Genomic DNA, 26,623 nt, shown 5'->3' on the forward strand with positions numbered 1-26,623 from the left:
ACATTGCTGAGGCTGCCCTCAAATCTGCAATCCTCCTGTCTCTGCCTCCCAAATACTATTATTACAGGTGTGTGCCACCACGCCTATCCCTGTTTTATTTTTTATTTTAAAATATGGTCTCGCTAAATTGCTGGTTTAGCAAAATTGCTGGCTTCCTGTTTTAGCCTCCCAAGTATTGGGATTATAGGCATGCGCTATCACAGCCCACTATGTGTGTGTGTTGTTGGTAATTAAACCCAGTGGCATTCTACTTCCAAGATATACTCCCAGCTCCCTCTTTTATTTTTTATTTTTTTTGCTAACAGGGTCTTGCTAAGTTGCTTACAGCCTCACTAAATTGCTAAGGAAGACCTTGAACCTGCGATCCTCCTGTCTCAGCCCCCAAGTACTGGGATTACAGGTGTGCACCACCATACCTGGCTACATTTTTTATTTAAAAACAGGATCTCAGTGAGTTGCTGAGGTTAGCCTTGAACCTGCAATCCTCCTGTTTCAGCCTCCCAAGTAGTGGGATTACAAATACGTACCACCATGCCCAGCCTACAGTATAATAAGTTAACATTAATTTAATTTATATAAGCCAGGCATGGTGGTGCATGCTTGTAATACCCGCATTTGGGAAGCAGAGGCAGGAGGATTGCAGTTCAAAGACAGCTTCAGCTAGTTAGTGAGGCCCTTTGCAACTCAGTGAGACCCTGTTTCAAAAAATAAAAAAAGAGTAAAAAATAGGGCTGGGGTGTAGCTTGAAGGTATACTGCCCCTGGGTTCTATCCCCAGTACCATAAAAAAAAAAAAAAGAAAGAAAGAAAGAAACAGGCCAGGCGTGGTGGCGCACACTTGTAATCCCCGCACTTGGGAGGCTGAGACAGGAGGATCGCACAGGTTTAAAGCCAGCCTCCGCTGTATTAAGAGACCCTGTTTCCAAATAAAAAATATAAAATAGGTCTGGGAGTGTAGCCCGGAGGTAGAAGGCCCCTGGGTTCCATCCCCAGTACCACCACAAAAAAAAAAAACCCTCTAGATTATGATTTCTGGTTTACTTTAACACATTTCATAATTCATTGACATATTCATAGAATTGGAAACTTGAGACTTAATGGGCAATGAATATAACAAGAATAAAAAGCAAAAAAAGATATATAGTGATGCCGCCCTCAAAAGCCTGGCCCAAACCAGGCGTGGTGGCGCACGCTTGTAATCCCAGCATTTGGGAGGCTGAGACAGGAAAATCAAGGTTTGCGGACAGCCTCAGCTACTTAGTGAGGCCCTTTACAATTCAGTGAGACACGGTTTCAAAAGCCCCTGGGTTCTACTCCCAGTACCACAAAAATAAATAAATAAATAATCTAATGACTCCCTAATATTCAGAAGCTAGGAAGAAAATAGGCCATAGGAGAAACTCTAGACAAAGGAGAAACCAGAGATGAGCAGATAAGACGACCTGAGAGGGACAGGAGCGGGGAAGAGGGAAATTCCCTAATGTACAGGATGTACATTCGCAAACATATCAAAGTTAGTCACTAAGCCAAACATGGGAAGGAGGAAGAAGGAGGGAATGGAGTGGGGTTGGGGAAGGGCTAAATGAGTGCTGTGTGCATGTGTGCCTCCACCATCTTGTACTCCATTGAGATGTATGACTACAATGTGCCAATAAATAAAGAAAAAAATCTGATGACTGAATGAGGTTAAAAGACAAACAAAAACAGAGAAGCCCCTCAACAAGGAGACACCCGGGTTGACTTCTTCAGAGCACCTTCCATCAGGCCGCCTTGTTTGTGCCTGTCGTTCCACCCCTGGTCTTCAAAGCCCAAAGATAGAGCTGCCTGAACAGATCGCTCACTCACTCCTCCTCACAGCAGTCCTGTAGCCTGCCAGAGCTGACAGAGCAGTCCTCTGGGAGGGTGCCACTGCGCCGAGGGCAAGGCCAAGCCCAGCACTAGGCAGCACTCAACTGGTCCCGGGCAGAAGGGCCCCAGTCACAACTTCACCCAAAGATCTGCTGCCTCAACTGTTCCTCAAATCCCGAGCATTGATTCTCAGGTCACCCCTCCCAAGATAGTTCCTTTGACCTTTCCCCATCTCATGCCATCAGCTTCTGGGCCTCCTTCCCTCTGCTGCCCCTGGACTGGTGCCAGCCCCTGTGCCACCCTGCCCTTCCAATATTCATGGCCAAGGATACCACCAAGGCCCGGCAGCATCTCTCAAAGCCCTTAATGCTGGGACCACTACTGAGCCTGCACCGGGACAGGCTGCCGCCAGGTGGGAACTCCATCCTCCCAGCCTCCACCCACCTCCGCAGAGTCTGTGACACTTCCCCACCGAGCAGCTTTCCTAGATAACACCATCAAACCTCTAACCAAAGTACTACATGAAATCATAAAGTAGAATGCATGTGTATCAAAGGAAAACTATGAGTTAAAAAGAAAAATGCACCCAGTGTGATGTAATTACTGTACTTGGGAGGCTGAGTGAGGAGGATTACAGGTTCAGGGACCGTCTCGGCAAGTAGTGAGACTTTTGTCAACCTGGCAAGACTCTGTTTCCAAATAAATAAAATCGGGCTGGGAATGAAGCTCAAAGGTGAATGTCTCTGGGTTCCATCCCCAGTACAATGAATGAATGAGCGAATGAATAGCAGAATGCTACTAGCTTCTTTTCAAAGCATGGTTGGCTATTTCAAGGCCACCAAATCCCTCTCTCAAATACTAATTTCTTAGGAAGAACCCTCGCAGGTGGACAAAAGCAGATTACCTCTTACAGGCTGACTTCTCCGTGAGCAGCTCTGGAGAAACATACTGTGCTGTTCCTACGAATGAGTTGGCCCTGGCTGTGAAGAGGAGAAAGAAAAGGTCACATTCAGAGAACCGCTCCCTCGCCCACCACCGTAGCTGCCGTGGTGTGCTCCTCAGGACGCCGTGGCCTCCACACGGCAGTCGGCTACTTTGAGCCCAGTACTTGTCACCCAGAGCACAGCAAGCACTCCAGGCCCTGCCCAGATGCCTGCTGGATCCTAGTACCCCGTGCCCTCCTCCCTGGCACTTCTTGCACATGGCAAGAGCCCTGTCACTACATCAGGGCACATGAACACCAGGGTCCTGTCTGCTGTGCTCACCACTGGACCTGAGCGCCTTGCTATGCACTGGACATGCGGCAGCCACAACAGAGAGCTGCAGGCCAGGAACCACTCTCTTCTTAGTCACCAAGAGCTTGAGCATGCAGGGGCTCCAAGGCCAATAAGAGTCGGACTTCCAGCAGAGCGCTGTCACCTCCAATGGCCCCGCTGGGCCCGTTCCTCACCACAGACCCTAGGTCACTGCAGGGAGCCTGCCAGCGAGGACACAGGCTGCACAGGGCAGCACAATGACGGCCCAGCCCTCTGCTCAGGAGGCTGCAGGGCCAGCCTCCCCGCAGGCTGGTGCTGAGCCATCCCCTCCACGTGGCCCCCGGCTGGCCAAGGGAGGCCCACACCTCTGCTGAGTAACCAGCCCAGCTGACCCTCGGCCCTAGAAATGATCCCTTCTGTACATGGTTTTCTGCGAAGACTTCATGGCTGAATCTGTCTTGCCAGGACCCTGAAAGATGCTGCCAAAAGTACCAAGGAGAGCCCTGAGGGGAAAGAAAACCACACCAAGAGCCAACAGGAAGGCAGGCCATTCACCAGGCAGTAAGCCTAAGAGATGAGGACCAAAGCAAATTGGCAAAGAGGGGAAATGGTGACATACAGAGCACTGGCGAGCACCCGGCTGTGCAGGGCTGCGGTGGCTGCGCAATGGCCACCTTCCAGGGAGCAGCAATCATAAAGCGCAGCCCTGGACGCCGGGTGCGGCACCGCACGCTTGTCATCCCAGCATTCGGGAGGCTGAGACTGGAGAATCGTGGTTCACGGACAGCCTCAGCTACTCAGTGAGGCCCTCTGCAACTTAGTGAGACGCTGTTTCAAAATAAAGAATAGGAGTGTGGCTCGGAGGTAGAGTGCCCCTGGGTTCCATCCCCAGACCTGCAAAAAAAAAAAAAAGAACAGCCCTGGACTAAAGACCAGAGGGAACCCCATCAAGATGGACAGAGCAGTGCTGGGAGGACAAGCGCTCTACTGCGCACTCCCTGCCCATGCTGGGATGAAATGGCCACTTGCCAATGGCCATTCACAGGTGGGGTTAGCCGACCTGCCTGCAGCTGCTGGCCCCTCCTTCCTATTCGTGAGTGAAGCCTCCATCCTGAGTGTCAGGAAGACTAGCAAAGGGCAGGAGCGGGTGAGGAGCTGACTCCAAGTGACCATGCTGGGAGGGCGCTCAGGCAAGGGCAGGCAGAGCTTCCCATCAGGAGGTTCTCACAGAGCCCCAGGCCTGTGCCCACTGCCCTAGAGCAAAGGATAGGCCACCCCACCATAGGGACAGAAGTCTGTGGGAAAGAGCACCTGCCCCCTCCTCAGAGGAGGGCCACATGTCCACTGCACAACTGAAGAGCCCAGGGCCTGCCTCCAAACACCTCAGTCTAGAAGCTTTCAAGATGTCTAGGAAGCCGGGCGTGGTGGCACACACCTGTAATCCCAGCATTCAGGAGGCTGAGACTGGAGGATCATGGTTCGTGGACAGCCTCAGCTACTTAGTGAGGCTCTCTGCAACTTAGTGAGACCCTGTTTCAAAATAAAGAATAAAAAATAGGGCAGGGGGTGTAGCTCAGGTCAAATGCCTCTGGATCCCCATGCTTGGGAGGCGGAAACAGGAGGATCGCGTAGGTTGGAAGCCAGCCGCACTAGCTTGAGACCCTGTTTCCAAATAAAAAAGTATAAAAAATAGGTCTGGGAGTGTAGCTGGGAAGTAGAAGGGTTTCCAGGAACCCCAGTACCACCAAAAAAAAAAAAAAAAAAAAAAGTCTGGGAAATTTTCTCTGCACAAAAGTGAAAAGAAGCCAACGAGAAACAAATTCTAAGATTCTAAACTACTTCCAACAGGAGATGAGGATAAGTTACTAAATCATATACTTCCTTCCCTTTTCCTCTAAGAAGGAAAAGAAAACCCACCACCTCCACTATGTACACAAGGAACTGTCCCTGGGTTTACAACATGTAGCCACTTTTAGCCTCCTACTTCCAAAAGGTTTGTTTTACTAATTCATCGATGCACTTAATTTATATATAATTTTTGTGTGTGTTTTTTGTGATACTGGGGATGAAACCAGGGGCTGGGCTACACTCCCAGACCTATTTTATATTTTAATTGGAAACGGAGTCTCACTAAATTGCTGAGCACCTCACTAAGTAGCTGAGGCTGGCTTCGAACCTGTGCGATCCTCTTGTCTCAGCCTCCCAAGAGCTGGGATTACAAGCGTGCATCACCACGCCCGGCTTTAAATTTGTATGTATTTTCAAGTGGATGCACGGCAATGAGAGCAGCCCTGTGCTGAATTATCAGATGCTGAGGAAAATCTACGTGAGAGGGAAAATGCCCAGAGCACAGTCCTGGAGACTGGCTCCTAAGGCTGACGGGGTCCACAGCATATCCCATCCCTGCTGCCCCATGGAACACAGGCTTATATGAGGTGGGAAGAGCAGGCACTCACTGGACAAGGAAATGACAGATCCCCACAAGGAAACTTGGCAGATCAAAGTTCCTGTCTGGTTCAACTTTGTCATGGACAATGCTTATTACGGTCAAGAGGTTACACCAAGCCTCTTGACCATAACAAAACAGGTTTGCCGGACAGTAAAACAATTTTTTTCTTTTTTGTACTGGGATTTAAACTCAGGAGCATTATACCTCTGAGCTACACCCCAGCCGTGTTTAATTTTTTATTTTGAAATAAGGTCTCGCCATATTTATTTATTTATATATATTTATTTGTTTATTTTTATTTTTATTATTTTTTTGGTGGTACTGTGGTTCCTGGAAGCCCTTCTACCTCCAGGCTACACTCCAAGACCTATTTTATATTTTTGAAACAGGGTCTCTTACGCCAGTGCGGCTGGCTTCGAACCTGTGCGATCCTCCTGTCTCTGCCTCCCAAGCGCGGGGATTACTAGCGTGCGCCACCACGCCCGGCCTCGCCATATTTAATATTGCCTAGGTATGAGTCAAAAGGATCCAAGTTTCGGGACATCTTAGAAATGTCAGAGGGCAAGGCCACCAAAGGCAGCAGGGGAGCCAGCTCCCGCCCTGATAAGACAAGAGTCTCTTCCTTCACTGAAAGGGTGGCATGCATCCCCGAAGGGAGTAGGAAGTTCCCCATCCAGGAGGACAAGCAGCTCAAGGACTGCACAGAGGCTCAAGTGCAGACAACGTGAACACGAACGTTTATGTGAACCCTGCCGGGGAGGAACATAGCTGGGGCTGGGTAAGCCCCTGGGACGCAGGCCGGCCAGCTCCCGAGGCACTCTTCCAACAGGACTTGCTTCACTCGCTGGGCTCTCCTCTGCTCTGGCTATAATCACCTCTGGCTCCATGAACCAGTCACTATTGGTGGAGACAGACCCAGACTACCACCACACTATCCTAGGTCGCCTTCTCCACAGAAAGCAGCCACAGCATCGCAGGACTGAACCCAGGGGCATTCGACCTCCAAGCTGTATCCCCAATCTTTTTTCTTTTTACTTGTTGTTTATTTTTGTTTGTTTATTTTTATGGTACTGGACAATGAACCCAGGGGTGTTCTACCTCCAAGCTACACCCCAGCACCATTATTTATTTATTTATTTATTTATTTATTTATTTATTTATGCATACTGAGGATGGAACCTAGGGGCATTCTACCTCCAAGCTATTCCCCCAGCCCTATTTTTTACTCTTTTATTTGGAAACAAGGTCTCACTGAGTTGCAAATGGCCTAAGTAGTAGCTGAAGCTGTCCTCAAACCACAACCCTCCTGTCTCAGCCTCCTAAATGCTGGGATTACAAGCATGTGCCACCACGCCCAGGTTTTATTTTAAAACAGGGTCTCACTAAGTTGCATAGGGCTTTACTAAGATGCTGAGGCTCTCTGCAAACCTACAATCCTCCCGTTTCAGCCTCCCAGGTACTGAGATTTCAGGTGTATGCCATCACACCTGGCTTATTTTTTTTTTTTTTTAAGACAGTCTTGCTAGGTTGCTGAAAATCTGTGTAACTGAGGCTGTCCCCAAACCTGCATTTCTGTCTCAGCCTTCCAAGTACTGAAAAAACAGGTGTGCACTAACACACCCAACTTATTTATTTATTTATTGAGGTGCTAGGGATGGAACCCAGGGGCATTCTACCTCCAAACTATACCCCAGCCTTATTATTTTTTTTAATTTGGAAACAGGCTCTTGCTAGGTTGATGAGTCTCACTACTAGCTGAGGCTGCCTTTGAACCTGCAATCCTATCACTCAGTCTCCCAAGTACTGAGATTATAGGTGTGCATCACCACACCAGCTGAAGTACTCTCTCAACCCAATGCTTTAGAAGACTCTTTCAGAGTTCAACTTCCCTTCTTTATGTCTCCACAGTGTATGGTTTCCATCCACTGAGCACCAGAATGGCAGCCAGTCACTCCCAGCTGCTAAGATAGCCCAGGCCATTTTCTCAGCCCAAGTGGACTCTTGGCAGCACCCCCCTGGCAGTGGAGGTGTCTCAGTATGATTGAAGGCTAGTCACTACTCAGGAGACAGACAGAGACTAACCTGGAGGATCAATGATTATAAACAGGCATGTGATTAGCAACTGAATCAGCCCCACTCATGTGATTTTCTAGAACCTTCCAAAAATCACAGTGCCTAGGCCACCACAACCAGATGTGCACACCAGATGGGGAGGCAGAGGGGCGGGTGGAGGGCTCGGGGGTCCAGGGACTCAATGTGCTCCCCCAACACTACCTGCTCTGTATGAGAGGATGGGCCACAGGACATACACGAGAACCCAGCATCCATCCCTCCTTCCACCCACTAGACCAAATACTACTCTGCCTGGGGCCCCTGTAGTGGGGCCCTGATGCAGGTACCACAAACCTCTGCAGTAACGATGAAGACCACACAATGCAACATATTTCTCCGAAGTTGCTCTCAGCTTTAAGCAGAGAACGGGGCTCTGCTGGAAACCAAACTCACACACCTTGTTTGCTTTCTGGGGATAATACTTTTGCTGTTCCAAAATCTGTGATCTGGATGTGCATGTCTTCATTTAACAAAATGTTCTCTGGTTTAAGGTCCCTGTAAAAGTAGATTTCTACATTTGAGATAAAATACTTAAAATAACAGCATTATTACATACTCTACATTTTGATGAAAACACGAGGTGATGAAATCATCTTTACTGACTACCAAGAACACCAGTCCAAAACTCACACCAACAATTATCAGTGGAGCGCGATAAGGTCCTTACAATTACTTTACCTATTATCTTTAATAAAGTTTTTGCTGTAGTATAACCTTGTGTGTGTGTGTGTGTGGTCCCAGGGACAGAACCCAGAGGCATTCTACCTCCAATCTATACCCCTAGCCCTATTTTTTTATTTATTTTGAACCTTTTTTTTTTTTTTTTTTTTTGGTGGTACTGGGGTGGAACCCAGGGGCTTCCTACCTCCGGGCTATACTCCCAGACCTATTTTATACTTTATTTGGAAACAGGGTCTCACTAAGTTGCTGAGAGCCTCACTGAGTAGCTGAGGCTGGCTTTGAACCTGTGTAATCCTCCTGTCTCAGCCCCCCAAGCACGGGGATTACAAGCGTGTGCCGCCACACCCAGCTGAACCTATTATTTTTAATGTATACAGAGTTTATGAATATTTTGAGTTTGACTTTGTGGGAAAGTCATAGGAAATGAGATTACAAAAAAAACCAATAAGCACCCAAAAGCTACAACTTACAGAGCAGAAGCACTAGTGAAGATGGTCTACGTGGCCTGCCTGGCAGGGAGATACCCAGCCGAGCTGGCCTGGGGACTGAAGCAGAGACTCAACACGCAGGTCCATCTGACTCCAGCCTCTTCTCAGGTCTCACCCACGCCCTACCTTCCTTCATGTAAAACCTTGCTGACCGCAGAGGCTGGGGGTGGTCTGGAGGTCAACTGCAGAGTGCTGGCCATAATCATTATAATATGACCACCCTGCACACATGGCCCTGGGCAGACATGAGGTTACCTGTGAATGATGCCCTTGCCATGCAAGTACTGTAGCGCAGACACGATCTCAGCTGTGTAGAATCGGGTACAGGTCTCATCAAACGAACCAATTTTGCGGATGTATTTAAGCAGTTCTCCATTTTTGGCATAGCTAAGGCCAAAATCTGAATATTGTACAGTTAAGGAAGAATGGGGGGGGGGATCATTGTTTTAAAACTAACCGTAACAGCCCAGTAAGAACTTTTTTACTAAATGCTAACTCAAGATACCTGTACTCCAACTCAGTTGCCCTTTCCTGAGTCATATCCCTGCCCTAGCTCCAAAGCTAGGTACCAGTGCTGGGTTTCTCTAAAGCACACAGTCCCTGAAAACACACCGGGCACCTCTCAGCCCAGAATGCCCTTCCCACGGGGCTGTCAGATCTGCAGAGGCACAAACACGTGTGTGGCCTCAAGTGCAAAGCAAAGAGCTCTCGAAGACATGGTCCTAATCGCAATCCTTGCTTGAACTTGCTGACCTGGCACTGTGCTAACAGACCACGCATGCGGCTGCTCCCATCCACACATAAAAGACACGCCCTGTAAGAGAAGAGCCACTTCGCAATTTCTCGATTCCTTATCTATTTGCGAGGCACTCACAGGTGAGCAACAAGAGTCCCCTGAGCATCCACACCCATGCTCCAAGTGTCCCACTGGTACTCTCCTTCTCCCAGGGCAATGAAGGCTGACAAGAAACAGCTCCCTCTTAACTGCTTCCCTGGAAGCAAGCACACTGGGGCCTCTTACTGGGACTCTCCAGCCACCTCCCTGCAGTCCAGAACTCAGGGATCCAAGTATCATCCCCCTGATACTGCAGGGGCTGCAGGGGCCGCCTGAGCAGCTGGTGCCGGGGTGCCAGATTGGTCTTCTTCTGTCCTGGCATCCGTCTGCCAAGGCAGGAGCTCCAGAGCAGTAAGGATGAACAGGAGAGGGAAGCCGCCGTCCTGCCTGCCTCTGACCAGCCGTAGCTCCCAATCGGATGTCTGACTAAAGCCTGAAATCTTTTCTCTGGAGAAGGCAAAGGGTCTCCACAGGCCCCTCACCTCTGTAGGAGGGAGGCTGGTGCCCAGGCCCCACCTGGGGGGCTGCGAGGCCTCATGTGAGGAGCTCCTCAGGTGAGGAGCACTGGTGCAGGCTCAGCCCAGCCACAGCCAGGTGATCAGCTTCCTGCCTCTTCTGGCTTCACGGCCTGGCCCTTATCTGGCTCCTTCACTGGCTCCTCCACGAGGGACACTTCTACTTCTGCGCCAGGCAGTGAGGCAGAGGTGACTGGCAGGCCTCAAACGCAGTAGATGGCCAGGATTACTGCTCAGGATGCAGGTCTCCAGGCACGAGCCCTCCTCCCCAGGATGCCCTTCAGACCTCAGCAGATCACTGTGCATCCTAAAAACCTTCACACCCTTGGCTACAGCGTTCGTCATGCAGAGTTCAGTTTTCTTTTCAACACACTGTACAAGAATTCAGAGCAGCGCAGGGTCCCTGGGTGAGCCCCTGAGGGGTGGGAAGTGAGCGAACGCTCATGACCTTCTGGGCTTACGGGATCTCGCTCTCTCTTTCCCACCTCCCTTCTTCCCTCCCTCCCTCCCTCCCTCCCTCTCTCCCTCACAGTCAGTAGACAAGAGGCAATTTTCCTGAAACTCCCTGGAAATTCTCAAGAGGAGGCTGTCACAAAGAGAGTGAGCCAGTCCTGGCCCACTCTCTACTTCTGGGCTGAAGAATTTAATTCTTCCTTCACACACACTCCACCTTCCACCATCCACCACAGAGCCACATCCTGCACCATAAGGTCTGGATTTTCAGCCTCCAAAGGGTGAGCTAAAGCTGGGCGTTGTGACGCACGCTTGTAATCCCAGCGCTTGAGAGGCTGAGCTAGGACTGCACAGGTTCAAAGCCAGCCTCAGCTACTTAGTGAGGCTCTTAACAACTTAGTGAGACTCTGTTTCCAAAAAAAATATAAAATAGGTTGGGGGTATAGCCCGGAGGTAGAAGGTCCCTGTATTCCACCCCCAATACCACAAAAAAAATAAATAAATAAAAATAAAAAAGTGAGCTAAGCAAACCTCTTGCCTTCATAAAGCTGGCTGCCTTCGGGGTTGGCAGGAATGATGCGGCGCTGACTAGTACAAAGCCTCACAGTAAATAAGAAGCCCAGGTGTGGCCCTCGTGGGCTCAGAGGAAACTGCCTGCCCAATGGCCAACAAGCGGCACAGGGATGAATCCTCTGGTCATGTTCAGGCCAAGGTATCTGAGTGCTGGGCAGCACCTGGCTGGGCAACTGCCCCCCACTGCAACGATTTGGGGGTGGGTTCGTAGAGATCGAACTCAGTACAACCTAGCCCGTTTTGTTTTGTGTTTTGAAAATAGTCTCCCTAGATTGCTGAGGGTCTCACTAAGCTACCAAGGCTGGCCTTGAACCGGTGAGGACTAGCCTCCCAAGTCCTAAGAATACAGGCACTGCCATGTGCCAGGCTCCACCATAACCAATTTGATCCTGTGGGCTCCATGCTCCCTGCTCACTGACAGCCCCTCCTTACAGCCTTTTCCTCCTCTGGGGAGCTGGCCAGCCCACTGACAACTCGGGATCTGACCCTCAGCTGGTCTTCCAGGGCTCTGCTGGCAGCCCCAATGTCCACTGAGCCTCGAGCAGCAAGCGCCATTCTAGTACCTATTCTGGCTCAGTACCAGATGACATTGTATGCCAAGCTCTGAGGACAGACACTAAGAGACACCACCTGACTCTGCAATCTCTCACCAAGCCCACCTCTGCCTCCAGCCCCAACCCCCAGCCTGAACCACAAGGGGCTAGGGTGAGGACAGGACCACGTACCCACCACAGACAGAACTGACCACTCCCTCACAGGCCGCCCATCCTTAGGAACCCGGACATCTGTGACGTTCCTCTTCAGTTGTCTTCTTATAGTGTTGGAGACGGAGACGGGCCATTACTGAACTACACCTCGTGTGTGTGTGTGTGTGTGTGTGTGTGTGTGTGTGTGGTACTGGGGTTCCTGGAAGCCCTTCTACCTCTGGGCTACTCTCCCAGACCTATTTTATATTTTTATTATTTGGAAACAGGTCTCTTAAGCCAGCACGGCTGGCTTCAAACCTGCGCCATCCTCCTGTCTCCGCCTCCCAAGTGCAGGGATTACAAGTGTGCGCCACCATGCCTGGCTGTTTTCATTTTTTATTTTGAGCTAGGGTCTTGCTAATTGTCCAGACTGGCCTCAAACTTGAAAGCCTCCTGCCTCAGCCTCCTGAGTGGCTGGAATTATAGGTAGGTACTACCCACCAGCTACAACATGTGTGTGCATGTGCGCACTCATAACTGGAGATTAAACCCAAGGGCACTCTACCTCTGAGCTATACCCCAGCCCTATTTTTTAATTTTAATTTTGAAACAGTTCTCACTAGAATGCACCTGGGTTCCATCCCCAGTACGAAGGAAGGAAGGAAGGAAGGAAGGAAGGAAGGAAGGAAAAAAGGAAGGAAAAAAGAAAGGAAGGAAGGAAGGAAGGAAATAATTAAGCTGGAAGTGTAGCTTGGAGACAGAATTCCTCTGGGTTCAATTACCAGTAAAACACACGCGCATGCGCACAATGTTTCCTCCAACCCAGCCCCACACCCCAGAGCCCAAGAAAGCAGGTATCTACTGCAGGAACCCGAAGATACCGGTGATCATTCTTCCTCTCTAGGGACCCTGCTTTACTTGAGCACAGATTTAACACTTAACAGATACTCCAAGGACATTGATTAAAGGAGTGGGGGAATATTCTTGCATAGATGTCCAGCAACCAGGGTTAAAACAATAAGCAACAACCCACTGGGTAGAATGTTTATCAATAAAAATCTTAGGCAGCTGTAGCAGTGCATATCTGTATTTCCAGTACTTAAAAGGCTGACACGGTATCAGAGGTTGGAGGCCAGCCTCAGCAACTTAGTGAGACCCTGTTTCGAAAGAAAAAGGACAGGCGGGCGTGGTGGCGCACACTTGTAATCCCCACACTTGGGAGGCTGAGACAGGAGGATCGCACAGGTTCAAAGCCAGCCTCAGCTATTTAGTGAGGCTCTCAGCAACTTAGACCCTGTTTCCAAATAAAATATAAAGTGGGTCTGGGAGTATAGCCCAGAGGTAGAAAGCCCCTGGGTTCCACCCCCAGTACCACAAGAAGGAAGGAAGGAAGGAAGGAAGGGAGGGAGGGAGGGAGGGAGGGAGGGGGCTAGGGGTATAGCTCACAAGTAGAGTACTCCTGGGTTGAATCCCCAGGACCAAAATACATACATACATACATAGAAGCACTCACTCATTCATACATACATGCGTGCACGCACGCATTCACTCATCATACAAGCATGCATACACACGTACCTCCACACCTCAGGACGGTCTCCCTTCACAAGATGACCTCGCAGTGAGCCTCAGCTGTGCCCTGGCCCCCGGAAGTCAGCACCCAAGAGGCCCCGGAGCAGCAGGGCAGGGATTTATGCTGTACCCTTTCCTTTCGGGGGGAGGGGTTGCTTGTGAGAATAAAAAATGGCCTTATAATTCCAAAAAGAAATGGATGACCAGTGTGATTCCAGACGGAGTTGACTACACAAAGGATACACAACTTTTCATCGTCCTGAAATGTGAAATAAAGCTTAACGAAGAAGGGGTGGTCCAGGCGTGACATCACATCTCGCTCTCTGGTTACATACGGAACCTTGTTCTCTTTTATAATATGACGTTTCTCCAGAATTTTAACTTAAGGTGAGAGAGAAGTGAGTTACTATCATTGGCAGAGGTAAGCAATAGTAAAGACATAATTCATAAAGATTACTGGTATAAATTACAGTTTACAGTTGTCCCAAATCACCCACACCAGATTTATGGTCTCTAAGACCAACAGTGCCCTAGATACTAAAATCAACACAGAACTTTAGGGCCTGTCACCAAGGCTGCCATGTGCATGGAGGCTGCTGTCCCCAAGTCCCAACACATAGTTCACTGGATTTAGTACTTACTGGCATATTCTCTGGAGGTGGCCAGTTCTCGGGCCAGGACAACCTGGTTTAGGGAGAAAGAGGAAAAAAGCACGTGCTGTAGTATCTGGGGTCTGCCAGGCCACTGCCTGTGGCTCAGGACTGCCCACCTCACTCACTGTGTGGGTTTACACTGAAATACTTTGGGCCCAGTACTAACAAACAGAGCACAAAGTCACTGCTCATGTTAGTCTGTTCTAACAGCAAACATAAGTCTCTCTGTTGTTTTCAGAAGGTTTAGAATCAGCTGCCAAAAGTGCTCCTAGTACAGCGAAAGTATAAACTGAAGAATTTTGCAGCCAGACCTCGTAGCATATCCCTGTAATCCAAGGCCTGGGCACGAGGATCGAATGTTTCAGGCTACCCTGGGCAATGTAGTGAAATCCTGTCACAAAGTCTGAGGATTGGCCCTGGATTCAATCCCCAGCGCCACACACACACAAAAAAAGGTCTGAGAATGTAGCTCAATGGTAGAATACTTGCCTGGCAAGCACAAGTCCCTGGATTCAATCTCTAAGTATAAAAATAAACCAATCAGCCAACAACAAAAAACCTCACAGACTAAAATCCAAATACTACCACACAAGCTGGGTGTGGTAGGGCAGGCTTATAATCCCAGTACTTGGGAAGCTGGGACAGGAGGATCACAGGTTCGTGGTCAGCCTCAGCAACTTTGTTAGGCCCTCAACTTAATGAGACTTTATTTCAAAATTAAAATATATATAGAGAGAGCCGGGAGTATAGCTCAGAGGTAGAATACTCCTGGGTTCAATCCCCAGTACCAAACACATAAAAATAAAATAAACACATACCACCACAAATAGATACTGGGAATTTCTTTAAAAAAAAAACAAAAAAAACAAAAAACGAACTAAAAACATGTCCTTCCAGTATATATGCAACCCAAAAAAGAACTTTCCTTGTTTTTTTGTTTGTTTATTTTTTGTTTGTGTATACATGCATGTGTGTGATACTGGTGATTGAACCATATAGCCTCTGAACTATACCCCACAGCCCTATTTTTATTTTTTACTTTGAAGCAGAGTCTAAGTTGCAGAGGACCTAAGTTGCTTGAGGCTGGGTGCAAACCTGCCCTCTTCCTGTCTCAGCTTCCTAAAGTACTGGGATTACAAGCATGCATCACCACGCCCAGTTTGAATTTAAGGTTTTGAAAATAATGCCTATAACACATTTTAGTGGATGATGTCAATATAATCACAGATCTAAAAGGCACAGGAAACTACACCAGCAAGGGAGGAAGCCACCTTCCCAGAACACCCCCATGCTGCTCGACTCATGCTATGTATCTGCTGGAGCACGTGGAGACAGTGCCTAGCCCATCCCCAAACCATTCTTGCTTGCTAACCCTGGGCCCACATGAAGAACCAAGTTTGGCCAGAGTATGCCTGGGCAGCTCTGCCACGGGAGGCCCACCACTGCCAGTATGTGCCAATGTGTCTCCTGAGAAGCCTGCAGAAGACAGCTGAGCCAGAGGCCAGATGAAATCTGTCCCTGTGACTCTCTGCGCCTGATGGGGAGACCTTCAGGAGGTCACAGGTCCACTTGGCCCCTGGTTATGCATCATACCCCACTACAGGGGTTCGTGGCAGAACTCCTCAGACGTGATCCTGGAAAGAGCCTGGTGAGATGCCCGCCATTTTTAGGAACTTAGGTAAAAAGACTGCAAACATCTTTCTGGAGAAACATGCTGCGTGTGAATGGTTTCAGCCACTGGGTGGACGTGAGTGGGCCGGAGCAGAGCTTTGCTCTGGGTTATACACACCATGCAGCTATCACATCTCTTCACGAGAGTGCATGCTACTTCCTACATAGGGAAAGGAAGAAGCAGTTTGAGAGTAATGCTATTTAGTGGGATCCTTTCTAAAAGAGGCACTTATGTGTCTTTCTGGTTGTCTAAATTTCGTACTTCATAAACACGTTTCCCATGAGGAAGGGAAAAGTCTCTTCCAGAGAATCATGTGTGACATGTGTCCCTGTCACAGGGGTGAGGGCGGGCTACACTGGGTGCTGTGGAATCCTCAGGGGTCTCCCCTGCACCAGCACCAGGTTCTGCTAAGGTAACCTGTTGCTCAGCTTTAACCGTGCCTGTTCTGTACCCCTACCCAGGGGATCTAATTCTAAACGCTCTCTTTCAGGAATGGTGAGAAAGAATGAAGGCTAACACCTATTTGAAACCCAGGGCTTTACCGGGCGTGGTGGCGCACGCTTATAATCCCCGCGCTTGAGAGGCGGAGACAGGAGGATCGCACAGGTTCAAAGCCAGCCTCAGCTACTTAGTGAGGCTCTCAGCAACTTAGTGAGACCCTGTTTCTAAATAAAATATAAAATAGGTCTGGGAGTATAGCCCAGAGGCAGAAAGCCTTTGGGTTCCACCCCCAGTACCACCAAAAATAAAATAAAAATAAATAAATAAAAATATAAAAAATAGGTGTCTGGGCATGTAACCGGAGGTAGAAGGGTTTCCAGAAACCCCAGTACCACCAAAAAAAAAAAAAAAAAAAAAAAAAAGAAAAGAAAAAAAAGAAACCCAGGGCTGCAGAGTCCAAAGAAGCCTCTGCCTCACAGTGCAGGCACCTTAGGCTCGGGTTCAAAGCAGCACAGGGGGAGTCACGGCTCCACCGCTGTGAGAGGATGGGCCTACCTGGCTCCCTCTGTGGAAACCCAGGGACAAGGGGCTTTTGCTGGACTATCCTAAGTAGTACACAATGCCCAAGATCCTCAGAGTAGTTTCCTCTCTCCACTGATTAGGGTAAAACCCATTTACAGGGGGGTGGGGGGGACTCTTTTACAAAAGCTGCTAATAAAAAATCTAAATTAAAGCCAGGCATGCTTGTGCATGCATGTGATCCTAGTACTTGGGAGGCTGAAAAGGAGAATCACAGATTTGAAGCCAGCCTTAGCAACTTCGTAGGCTCACAGTAACTTAGCAAGACTCTGTTTCCAAACAAAATAGGGTTGGGGGTATAGTCCAGAGGTAGAAAGCCCCTGGTTTCCACTCTCACTACCACACACACACACAAAAAAAAAACTAAATTAAGAGTGTATGGGAGAGCCAGGCATGGTGGCACACACTTGTAATCCCAGCATTCGGGAGGCTGAGACAGGAGGATTTGGGTTCGCAGATAGCTCAGCTACTTAGTGAGGTCCTTTGCAACTTAGTGAGACCCTGTTTTAAAATAAAAAATAAAAACTAGGGCTGAGGGTGGAGCTCAGAGGTAGAATGCCCCTGGGTTCCATCCCCAACACCACACACAAAAAAAAGTGTATGGGAACCGGGTGTGGTGGCACATGCTTATAATCCCAGTACTTGGGAGGCTGAAACAGGAGGACCTAGCTTTTTGGACAGCCTCAACTACTTGGTGAGGCCTTCCACAACTTAATGAGACCCTGTCTCAAAATAAATAATAAAAAAATAGAAAAATAGTGCTGGGGGTATAGCTCGGAGGTAGAATGTCCCTGGGTTCCATCCCTAGTACCGGGAAAAAAAAAAAAAATCAGGCTGGGGGTGTATCTTGGAGGTAGAATGCCCCTGAGTTCAATCCCCAGTATAGCAAAAAATAAATAAATAAATAAATAAATAAATAAATAAATAACGTGTATGGGCATAGTAGGGTGTGGTATTGGACACCTGTAATCCCAGTACTTGGGAGGCTGAGACAGGAGGACCATAGTTTCAAAGCAATTTAGCAAGAGCAAGACTGTGTTTCAAAATAAAATAGGGCTGGAGGTGTAGCTCAGAGGTAGAATGCTCCTGGGTTCCATCCCCAGTACTACACACAAGAACACACAGAATAGGCCAGAGGCTATAGCTCAGTAGAATGCCCCTGGGTTCCATCCCCAGCACCAAAAAACAAAACAACAAAAAGCAAAACAAGACTTTGGGGGTGCAAGTGAGCTATTTTCCACATTCTTTGTCTTTTAGAATCTTCCATAAATGAAAAGATAGAAAAAAATTTCATAATCCTACATATGGTTTTTTCACCAAGGCAAGGCAAGAGAGACTGGTTATTCAAGACTTTTCCTGGGTGAGGCACACCCAGGCCACTCTGGGCGCCCATCTCAAACTGGAGCTCTCGCTAGAGAGCACGCCGTGGAGGAGAGCGGGAAAGCACGTACTGGGGACTAAACCCAAGGACACTCCACCACTAACTCCACCCGCAGCCCCTTTTATTTTGAAACAGGGTCTCACTAAGTTCCCCACACTGGCCTTGAACCTGTGCTCCTCCGTCTCAGGCTCACTACTCCTGAGATCACAGACTTGCACCACCACACTGGCTGTGGAGGTGCTTTTGGATTCAGATTGTGGAGCTGGGCCTCCTCTGATGTGCCAGGACCCTGCACAGGCTCAGTCAACCAACTCCTGGGCCCCAACTCCACAAAGGAGCTGCTATCAACCTTCCTTTTTTTGTTTTCAGAGAAAAACACCATGAGGCAGCTACTTCTCATAAGTGACTAGATAGCACTATGATGATGGTTCTGTTTATGAAACTGAAAACAAAAATCTGGGGCCAACTCTCTAGCAAATATCCACGGTATATTATTTCATATATTAAAGCAAACAAAAAACTAATTAGAGACAAAAAAGAAGTTATTAAACGTTACCAAAAGATCTCTGAAATGATTCTAACACTGACACAAACTCTCAATCTAAAGCTCAGAAGAGCTTCCCAGGGCCTGGCTAGTAAGGATACAGAATGTAACCAGCTAATGCCGGGTTAGAATGAAATTAACTTATGTTAAAAAAAAAAAAAAAAAAAAAACCCCAGCCAGATGTGGTGGCCCACACTTGGAATCCCAGTACTTAGGCGGCTGAGACAGAGGATCGCAGATTAGCAGCCAGCCTCAGCTACTTAGTGAGGCCTTCTGCAGCCTGGTGAGACCCTGTTTCAAAAAAAAAAAAAAACCAGGCCAGTGGTATAGCTTGTAGGTAGAATGTCCCTGGGTTCAATCCCCAGTATCCATTCTCACACACACAAAAGCCACAAATCAAGAGGTGCTTTTGTTTTGAGATGGGTCTCACATGTTGCCTAGCCTGGCCTCAAACCTTTGGGCTCAAGCAACTCTACCTCTGTCTCCCAAGTGCTGGCACTTTAAGATTTACCACCATACTCAACAAGAGATGCTTTTGAAAACTTTCCTTTGCAAAATCAGACTGCTATGTTGTAGCCGTACTCCCCATGTGGTCTGCAGGGGTAGGGGGAGACCTAGTCCTGAAGATTCCAGCACCTTCACAGCAGGCGATGGCAAACAAGGGGGCCTAGGAGTGCCTGCCAGAAGGCCCCCTGGAACCAGGTGTTCTAGCTCCTAGCCCCACAATGGCCAGCAGTCCCAACAGAAACATGCTCATTTAACAAGCAGCACATACTCACTGTTGAAAAAGAGCCCTCGCCAAGGATCTTTCCGAACTTGAAGTCTGCGGGCCGTTTCTTGCGAGGCTGTGGTGGCGGCGGGGCGGTGTGCTGCAGGGAGTTGGTGCTTGGCCGGGACTCGGCTGTGGTGCTGTCCATGGTGGGGCCCTGCCTGCTGCCACCACTGGAAACACCAGGGGCCGTGCTGGACTCAGTCTGGGTCCTCACCATTGATGGGGACGGGCAGGCACATAATACCACGCTGGGCTGAATAGGAACAGCGTCATACTGTGGACACAAAGAGGAGAGGTAAGACTCAAGCGGCCACCTGACCAAGCCCATGGACTGCAGTGCAGGCCCTCTGTGGACAGCCCCTCTGACCTTCTGCTGTCCTTTGGGGCCACTACCTTCACCTCCCTCTCCCCTGCTCACAGCCGGGTCCTCATTTCTCCCTCAGCACTGCATGAGTCTCTAGCCAAGTCCCAAGGGCCAAGCTAGCACAACCGGAGATAGCATTGTGTATTTTTAATTCTGAGGGATAAGTAGATAAGAGCAATGATTAAGTATGTTTATAATGCACAGAGACTGATAAAGCAAGCGTATTCATACATCTGTGGCTGGCACAAAAAAATAAAAACAGTTTAGCTGTTAAAATGACTTTGTAAAGCAATTTGGCAATTGTCGACAAGGCAGCTACAGAACAGTTGTTGATAAGATCCTCAAATATGAAAGATGAGAGGGAACAAACAATTAAAATTGGAAGTGGGAGCCGGGCGTGGTGGCGCACGTCTAATTTCAGTACTCGGGAGGCTGAGACTGAAAGATCACAGGTTCCAGGCCAGCCTCAGCAACATAGTAAAATCCTGTTTCAAAATAAAAAGAGCTAACCCAGGCGTGGTGGCGCACGCTTATAATCCCCGTGCTTGGGAGGCAGAGACAGGAGCATTGAGCAGGTTTGAAGCCAGCCGCGCTGGCTTGAGACCCTGTTTCTAAATAAAAAAGCATAAAAATAGGTCTGGGAGTGTAGCCTGGAGGTAGAAGGGTTTCCAGGAATCCCAGAACCACCAATAAATAAATAAATAAATAAATAAATAAATAAATAAATAAATAAATAAATATAAAAAGGACTAAGCTCAGCATGGTGGCGCACTCCCAGCACTTGAAAGGCTGAGACGGGAGAATAGCCAGGTTCGAAGCCAGCCTCAGCTACTGAGTGAAGCTCTCAGCAATTTAGTGAGACCCTGTTTCCAAATAAAGTATGAAATAGGTCTGGGAGTGTAGCCCAGAGGTAGAAAAGCTCCTGGGTTCCACCCCCAGTACCACAAAGAAAAATAAAATAAAATAATAAAAATAAAAAGGACTAGGGGTATAGCTCGGAGGTAGAACAACCGCTGGGTTCAATACCCAGTGCTTAAAATACTAATATGATGATGGCAGTGGTGGTGAAAGTGGTCACTGAGAAATAAGACAGAGTTCAAAGCTTAAACAACAGAATACAAAGACCGCACCCTCACCCAGAAAATCCCCTTTTCCAGCCCTGTCCCTAAAAAGTTTTTACAGCGGTGACACCACCCTACTCACCAAGCAGAATGTAACTGAAAACATGAAATAGCTAGGCATGGTGGTGTACACTTGTAATCCCAGTACTTAGGAGGCTGAGAGAGGAGAATCACAGTTTCAAGAACAGTCTCAAAAAGTAATGAGACTCTCATCAACCTAGTGAGACCCTGTTTATTTTTATTTATTTATTTATTTATTTATTATTTATTTTTGTGGTAATGGGGTTCCTGGAAGCCCTTCTACCTCCGGGCTACACTCCCAGACCTATTTTTTATACTTTTTTATTTGGAAACAGGGTCTCCTAAGCCAGTGCGCGCGGCTGGCTTCGAACCTGCGCGATCCTCCTGTCTCTGCCTCCCAAGCGCGGGGATTACAAGCGTGCGCCACCACGCCCGCCCTGCTCTGCGAGACCCTGTTTAAAAATACAAATAAAGCAGGGCGTGGTGGCGCACGCTTGTCATCCCAGCATTCGGGAGGCTGAGACAGAAGGATCGCGGTTCGCAGACAGCCTCAGCGACTTAGTGAGGCCCTGTTTCAAAATAAAGAATAAGGCGGGGATGCGAGTGAGGCACGCCGAGTGCCATTACCGCTTAAATCCCAGCTCTTCAACATCACTCAAAGACCAGTGAGGGATGAGTTCTAAGAGGGTGATGCAGAGAATGTTCTCAATTTAGAGAAAGGGAATGAGTCTAGAAAAAAGTGTGGCATGTAAGCAGGCTTCAAGAAGCTAGAGAGGCTGGGGCAGAGATTCCTAAGAGTAGATGAGGGCCCAAGGACTGGGAGCAGGGAGGAGGTATCAAAAGACAAAGGCCTGGAAGGGCCAAATAAGACGTGGAGCAGATTCGGACTGTGGGGAGCTAAGAAAGTGAGAAGGGAGATGGCAAGCTGGGGGCGGCTTCTTTCTTAGAGAGCAGGGGCTCGGCCTGGGGTTCCACCCACTGGCATCCTACTCTACTGGGGGGGAAATCAAGAGGAAAAGGGATCTATATCCCTGCCTTCCTCTCCTCCAAGCCCTGCAAGCATCCACACATCCTCAAAAGAAAACAAGAAACAGTGTTTCCACCTAGGAACCCAAGATGGAGCTATAGGCACACCAAAGGGAATGGCTTCACAGTCCCCGACACTGGGCGGTTCTCTCTGCCTTTGAAATGTGTAGATATAGAACTTCGCATCACACTCAGAGTGGCTTTTCTTAACATGGTTGCTTTATATTAATATTCAACTGGGGAAAAAATAAAGAATAAAAAATAGGGCAGGGGGTGTAGCTCAGAGGTCAAATGCCCCTGGGTTCCATCCCCAGTCCCGCAAAAAAAAATAAAATAAAATAAATAAAATAAAACTGGGCTGGGGGTATAGCTAGGAGGTAGAATGCCCCTACATTCAGTCCCCTGTACCATACACACAAAAAGAAAATATGAATGGCCTCGGGGCACCCAGGTACAGGGTCTCCAATACTCATTAAAGAACCCATTAAAGGCAAGTGTAGTGGTTCACTACTCCTGGACATGGTGGCACACGCTTGTAATCCCAGCATTTAGGAGGCTCAGATTGGAAGATCACAGTTCGTGGACAGCCTCAGCTACTTAGTGAGGCCCTTTGCAACTCAGTGAGACCCTGCCTCAATAAAAAATAGAGCTCAGAGCCAGGCATGGTGGTGCACGCTTTTAATCCCAGCATTTGGGAGGCTGAGACAGGAGGATCGCAGGTTCGTGGACAGCCTCAGCTACTCTGCTTAGTGAGGTGAGGCCCTTTGTAACACAGTGAGATTCTGTTTCAAAATAAAGAATAAAAAATAGGGTTGGGAGTGTAGCTCAGAGGTAGAATCCCCCTGGGTTCTATCTCCAGTACCACCAAAAAGAGAAAAAAAGAAAAGAAAAGAAAAAGAAAGATAAAAAGCTGGACATGGTGGCACGCGCTTGTAATCCCAGCATTCAGGAGGCTGAGACAGGAGGATCGTGGTTCACAGACAGCCTCAGCTATTTAGTGAGGCCTTTTACAACTCAGTGAGAGCCTGTTTCAAAAATAAAGAATAAAAAATAGGGCTGGGGATGTAGCTCTGAGGTACTATGCCCCTGGGTTCCATCCCCATTACTTCAAAAAAAAAAAAAAAGGAACCCATTAAAGAACCCAGGAGCCCAGGTGCATGCTTATAATCCCAGCATTTGGGAGGCCGAGACAGGAGAATCACAGGTTTGCTGACAGCCTCAGCTACTTAGTGAGGCCCTCCACAACTTAGTGAGACCCTGTTTCAAAATAAAGAATAAAAAATAGGGCTGGGAGTGTAGCCCAGAGGTAGAATGCCCCTGGGTTCCACCCCGAGTACTGCAAACCATAAAAATAAATAAAGGCTGGGGGTATAAGCTTAGCTCTAAGAAGAATGTCCTTGAGTTGGACCCCAGCACCATCAAAACAAAACCCAGCGAAATAAATGTATCAAAGAATGCAAAACTGGATGAACACTAACATTGCAAAAATGTTACTCACACCTATAGAAGAGTAACAAAATAAAAAGTGGTTGTTAAAGTAGTGGGATTATGGGATTTTATTTATACTATTTTTTGGTGTGTGGTACTGGGGGTGGAACCCAGGGGCTTTTCTACCTCCAGGCTATATTCCCAGACCTATTTTATACTTTATTTGGAAACAGGGTCTCACTAAGTTGCTGAGGGCCTCACTAAGTAGCTGAGGCTGGCTTTGAACCTGTGCGACCCACCTGTCTCAGCCTCCCAAGCGCTGGAACTACAAGAATGTTCCACCATGCCTGGCTTTATACCATATTTTTATTTTTTATTTTTTGGTGGTACTCGGGGTGGAACCCAGAGGCTTTCTACCTCCGGGCTATACTCCCAGACCTTTTTTATATTTTATTTGGAAACAGGGTCTAAGTTTCTGAAAGCCTCACTAAGTAGCTGAGGCTGGCTTCGAACCTGTGCGATCCTCCTGTCTCAGCCTCCCAAGCGCGGGGATTACAAGCGTGCGCCACCACGCCCGGCTATAGCATATTTTAAAAATACTTTTATTGGTGCAATGGTAGTCTCACACCATAATACAGTTCAGAGTGATAGTGACAGATACGCACGCAGCACTCTGCTAAGCCTCTCCCCACACCGTTCCCTCCCCCTTCCCTATACATCTTTAGATTAGCATTGATAATTTCCTATCTGTTCCTCCCTCACCACGTTCTTCCCCTAGACCCGTCCACCACTCCACTGGCGTTCTCCTCCATCTAAAGTCCCTCTCCATCCCGATGACTCCTTTGTCTCCACGTATGAGAGAAAACGCCGGCCCTTCGCTCTGTCACTGGCTAATCACACTTAGCATACGTTCTCCAGGCCCTTCCATTTTTCCTGCAAATGACCTAGGCTTGTTCTTTACTGCTAGGTAGAATTCCACTGTGTGTATCTCACAGTCTCGTGATCCATCCATCCGGGGATGGACACCTAGGCTGGTTCCACGACTCGGCTACTGTGAACTGTGCTGCTGTAAACATGGGTATGCGTGTATCCCTAATACCCTACTTCAATTCCTTTGGGAAGATCCCCAGGAGTGGTATAGCTGGATCATACGGTGGTTCCAGTCCCAGTTCTATGAGGAACCTCCACACTCATCTCCATATCAGCTGTAGTAATTTGAAATCCCACCAACAGTGCAAAAGAGTTCTTATTTCCCCACATCCTTGCCAGATTTATTGTTTTGTTTGGTTTTTGCAGTACTGAAGATTGGACCCAGGGACATTCTACCTCCAAGCTACACCCCCAGCTGTATTTTTCATTCTTTATTTTGAAACAGAATCTCACTAAGACGCAGAGGGCCTCACTAAGGAGCTGAGGCTGGCTGCAGACCTCCGCTCCTCCGTCTCAGCCTCCCAAGTACTAAGATAACAAGGCTGTGCCGCCACGCCCACTGCTGTTTGTACTCTTGATGCTTGTCACTCTTGAGGATGGGTTATGGAATCTTAGTGTAGTTTTGAACTGCATCTCCCTGATTTATGCCATATTTTTAATGCAACAGCAGCAACAAAACCCAAGATAAATATAAATTGAATCAAAGGTTCCAAACTTCGTGCTAGTAAAAAGATAAGCAGAAGCTGGACGTGGTGGCCACGCTTGTAATCCAGCACTTGGGAGGCTGAGACAGGATCGGTTCACAGCCAGCCTCAGCAACTTGTGAGGCCCTCCGCAATTTAGTGAGGACTCTTTCAAAATGAAGAACAAGAGGGCGTGGTGGCCACGCTTGTAATCCCAGCATTTGCGAGGCTGAGACAGGAGGATTGCGGTTCGTGGACGGCCCCAGCTACTCAGTGAGGCTCTTTGCAACTCGGTGAGACCGTTTCAAAATAAAGAATAAAACATAGGGCTGGGGTGTGGCTCGAAGGTAGAATACCCCTAAGTTCCATCCCCAGTACCAAAAAATAAAAAAATAAAGAACAAAATAGGGCTTGGGGGTGTAGCTCAGAGGTAGAGTGTCTTTGGGTTTCAATTCCCAGTACCACCAAGAAGAAAAAGAAAGAAAAAGAAAAGGAAAAAGAAATAAAGAATGAACAAACGAATGAACAAGACAAGCAGGTGGTTTCTAGGTAGAGAAATCCCCATGCTCAAGAAGCTGCCCCAGCTGCCAGGGGGAGTGGCGGCTCTGGCACCCTGAAAGCACAAGGCCCTCCTGACCACTGGGCTAATTGAAACATGGGCCTCTTTCATGAGAGCCCCACTGCCTGATGACTAAAGGAATATTAGAGGCTCTCCAAGGTGACCAGCCTGCAGCACACATGTGGTCAGACGCAAGGCCTCCAGCTGGCATGGGCACCCAAAGAGCACCATTTAATTGTGGAAAGCTGCTGTTTTCTTTTTTTCTTTCTTTCTTTTTTTTTTTTTTGGTGGTGCTGGGGTTCCTGGAAGCCCTTCTGCCTCTGGGCTACACTCCCAGACCTATTTTATGCTTTTTTATGTGGAAACAGGGTCTCTTAAGCCAGCGCAGCTGGCTTTGAACCTGCCTGATCCTCCTGTCTCCGATCCTCCTGTCTCCGCCTCCCAAGTGCGGGGATTACAAGCGTGAGCCATCACACCCGGCTAAAACTGCTGTTTTCTTGACAGCTCCACTGGCTCAGCAATAAGTCCAGTGTCTTACAGATTTAAGAAACACCCCAAGAGAAAGCATGGGTTGACCAAAGCTCTTTGGTTCAGTTAGTACCTTAATAATCCGTCCTTACAAACCATGCCTGCAATGTAAGTAAGTCTAGGCTGAGACAGGAGAATCAGAGGTTCGAGGACAGACTCAGAAAATAGTGAGACTCTCATCAACCTAGTGAGACTTGTATCAAAATCAAAATAAATAGGACTAGGGGTGTAGCTCAGAGGTAGACTGTCCCTGGAAACGAAAAAAAAAAACAAAAAAAAAAAAAAAAAAAAACAAGTACTTAAGTCCAACCAGAATCTCCAACTCTCTCCCCTTGGAGATGAGCAAGAGTGGGGAAAGGTCATGTTCACCAGGCTCCAGGCAGCAAGACTCTGGATCAGCCAGGAACGTCCTCACAAAACACACCAGCCACATTACAAACAGACTGCACAGCAG

General features: G+C 48.2%; 1 protein-coding gene across 2 annotated transcripts in view; it reads right to left on the reverse strand.

The window, feature by feature from the left end:
* Window positions 1–26,623, reverse strand: part of PDPK1 (3-phosphoinositide dependent protein kinase 1) — a gene marked incomplete at both ends in the record, with an annotated part of 90,236 nt that overhangs the window by 18,363 nt on the left and 45,250 nt on the right. The window contains 6 exons of one of the 2 annotated variants that reach the window (XM_080702872.1): window positions 2,752–2,827; window positions 8,062–8,159; window positions 9,089–9,233; window positions 13,711–13,848; window positions 14,109–14,151; window positions 19,517–19,783. In XM_080702872.1, the coding sequence (XP_080558998.1) occupies window positions 2,752–2,827; window positions 8,062–8,159; window positions 9,089–9,233; window positions 13,711–13,848; window positions 14,109–14,151; window positions 19,517–19,783 (767 nt within the window). Of the gene's footprint in view, window positions 1–2,751; window positions 2,828–8,061; window positions 8,160–9,088; window positions 9,234–13,710; window positions 13,849–14,108; window positions 14,152–19,516; window positions 19,784–26,623 lie in introns of those variants that run through there. The other variant, XM_080702873.1, reaches the window with a different exon arrangement.

Source organism: Muscardinus avellanarius (assembly GCF_963383645.1).
Source record: "Muscardinus avellanarius genome assembly, chromosome: 10".
Taxonomy (NCBI): Eukaryota; Metazoa; Chordata; class Mammalia; order Rodentia; family Gliridae; genus Muscardinus; species Muscardinus avellanarius.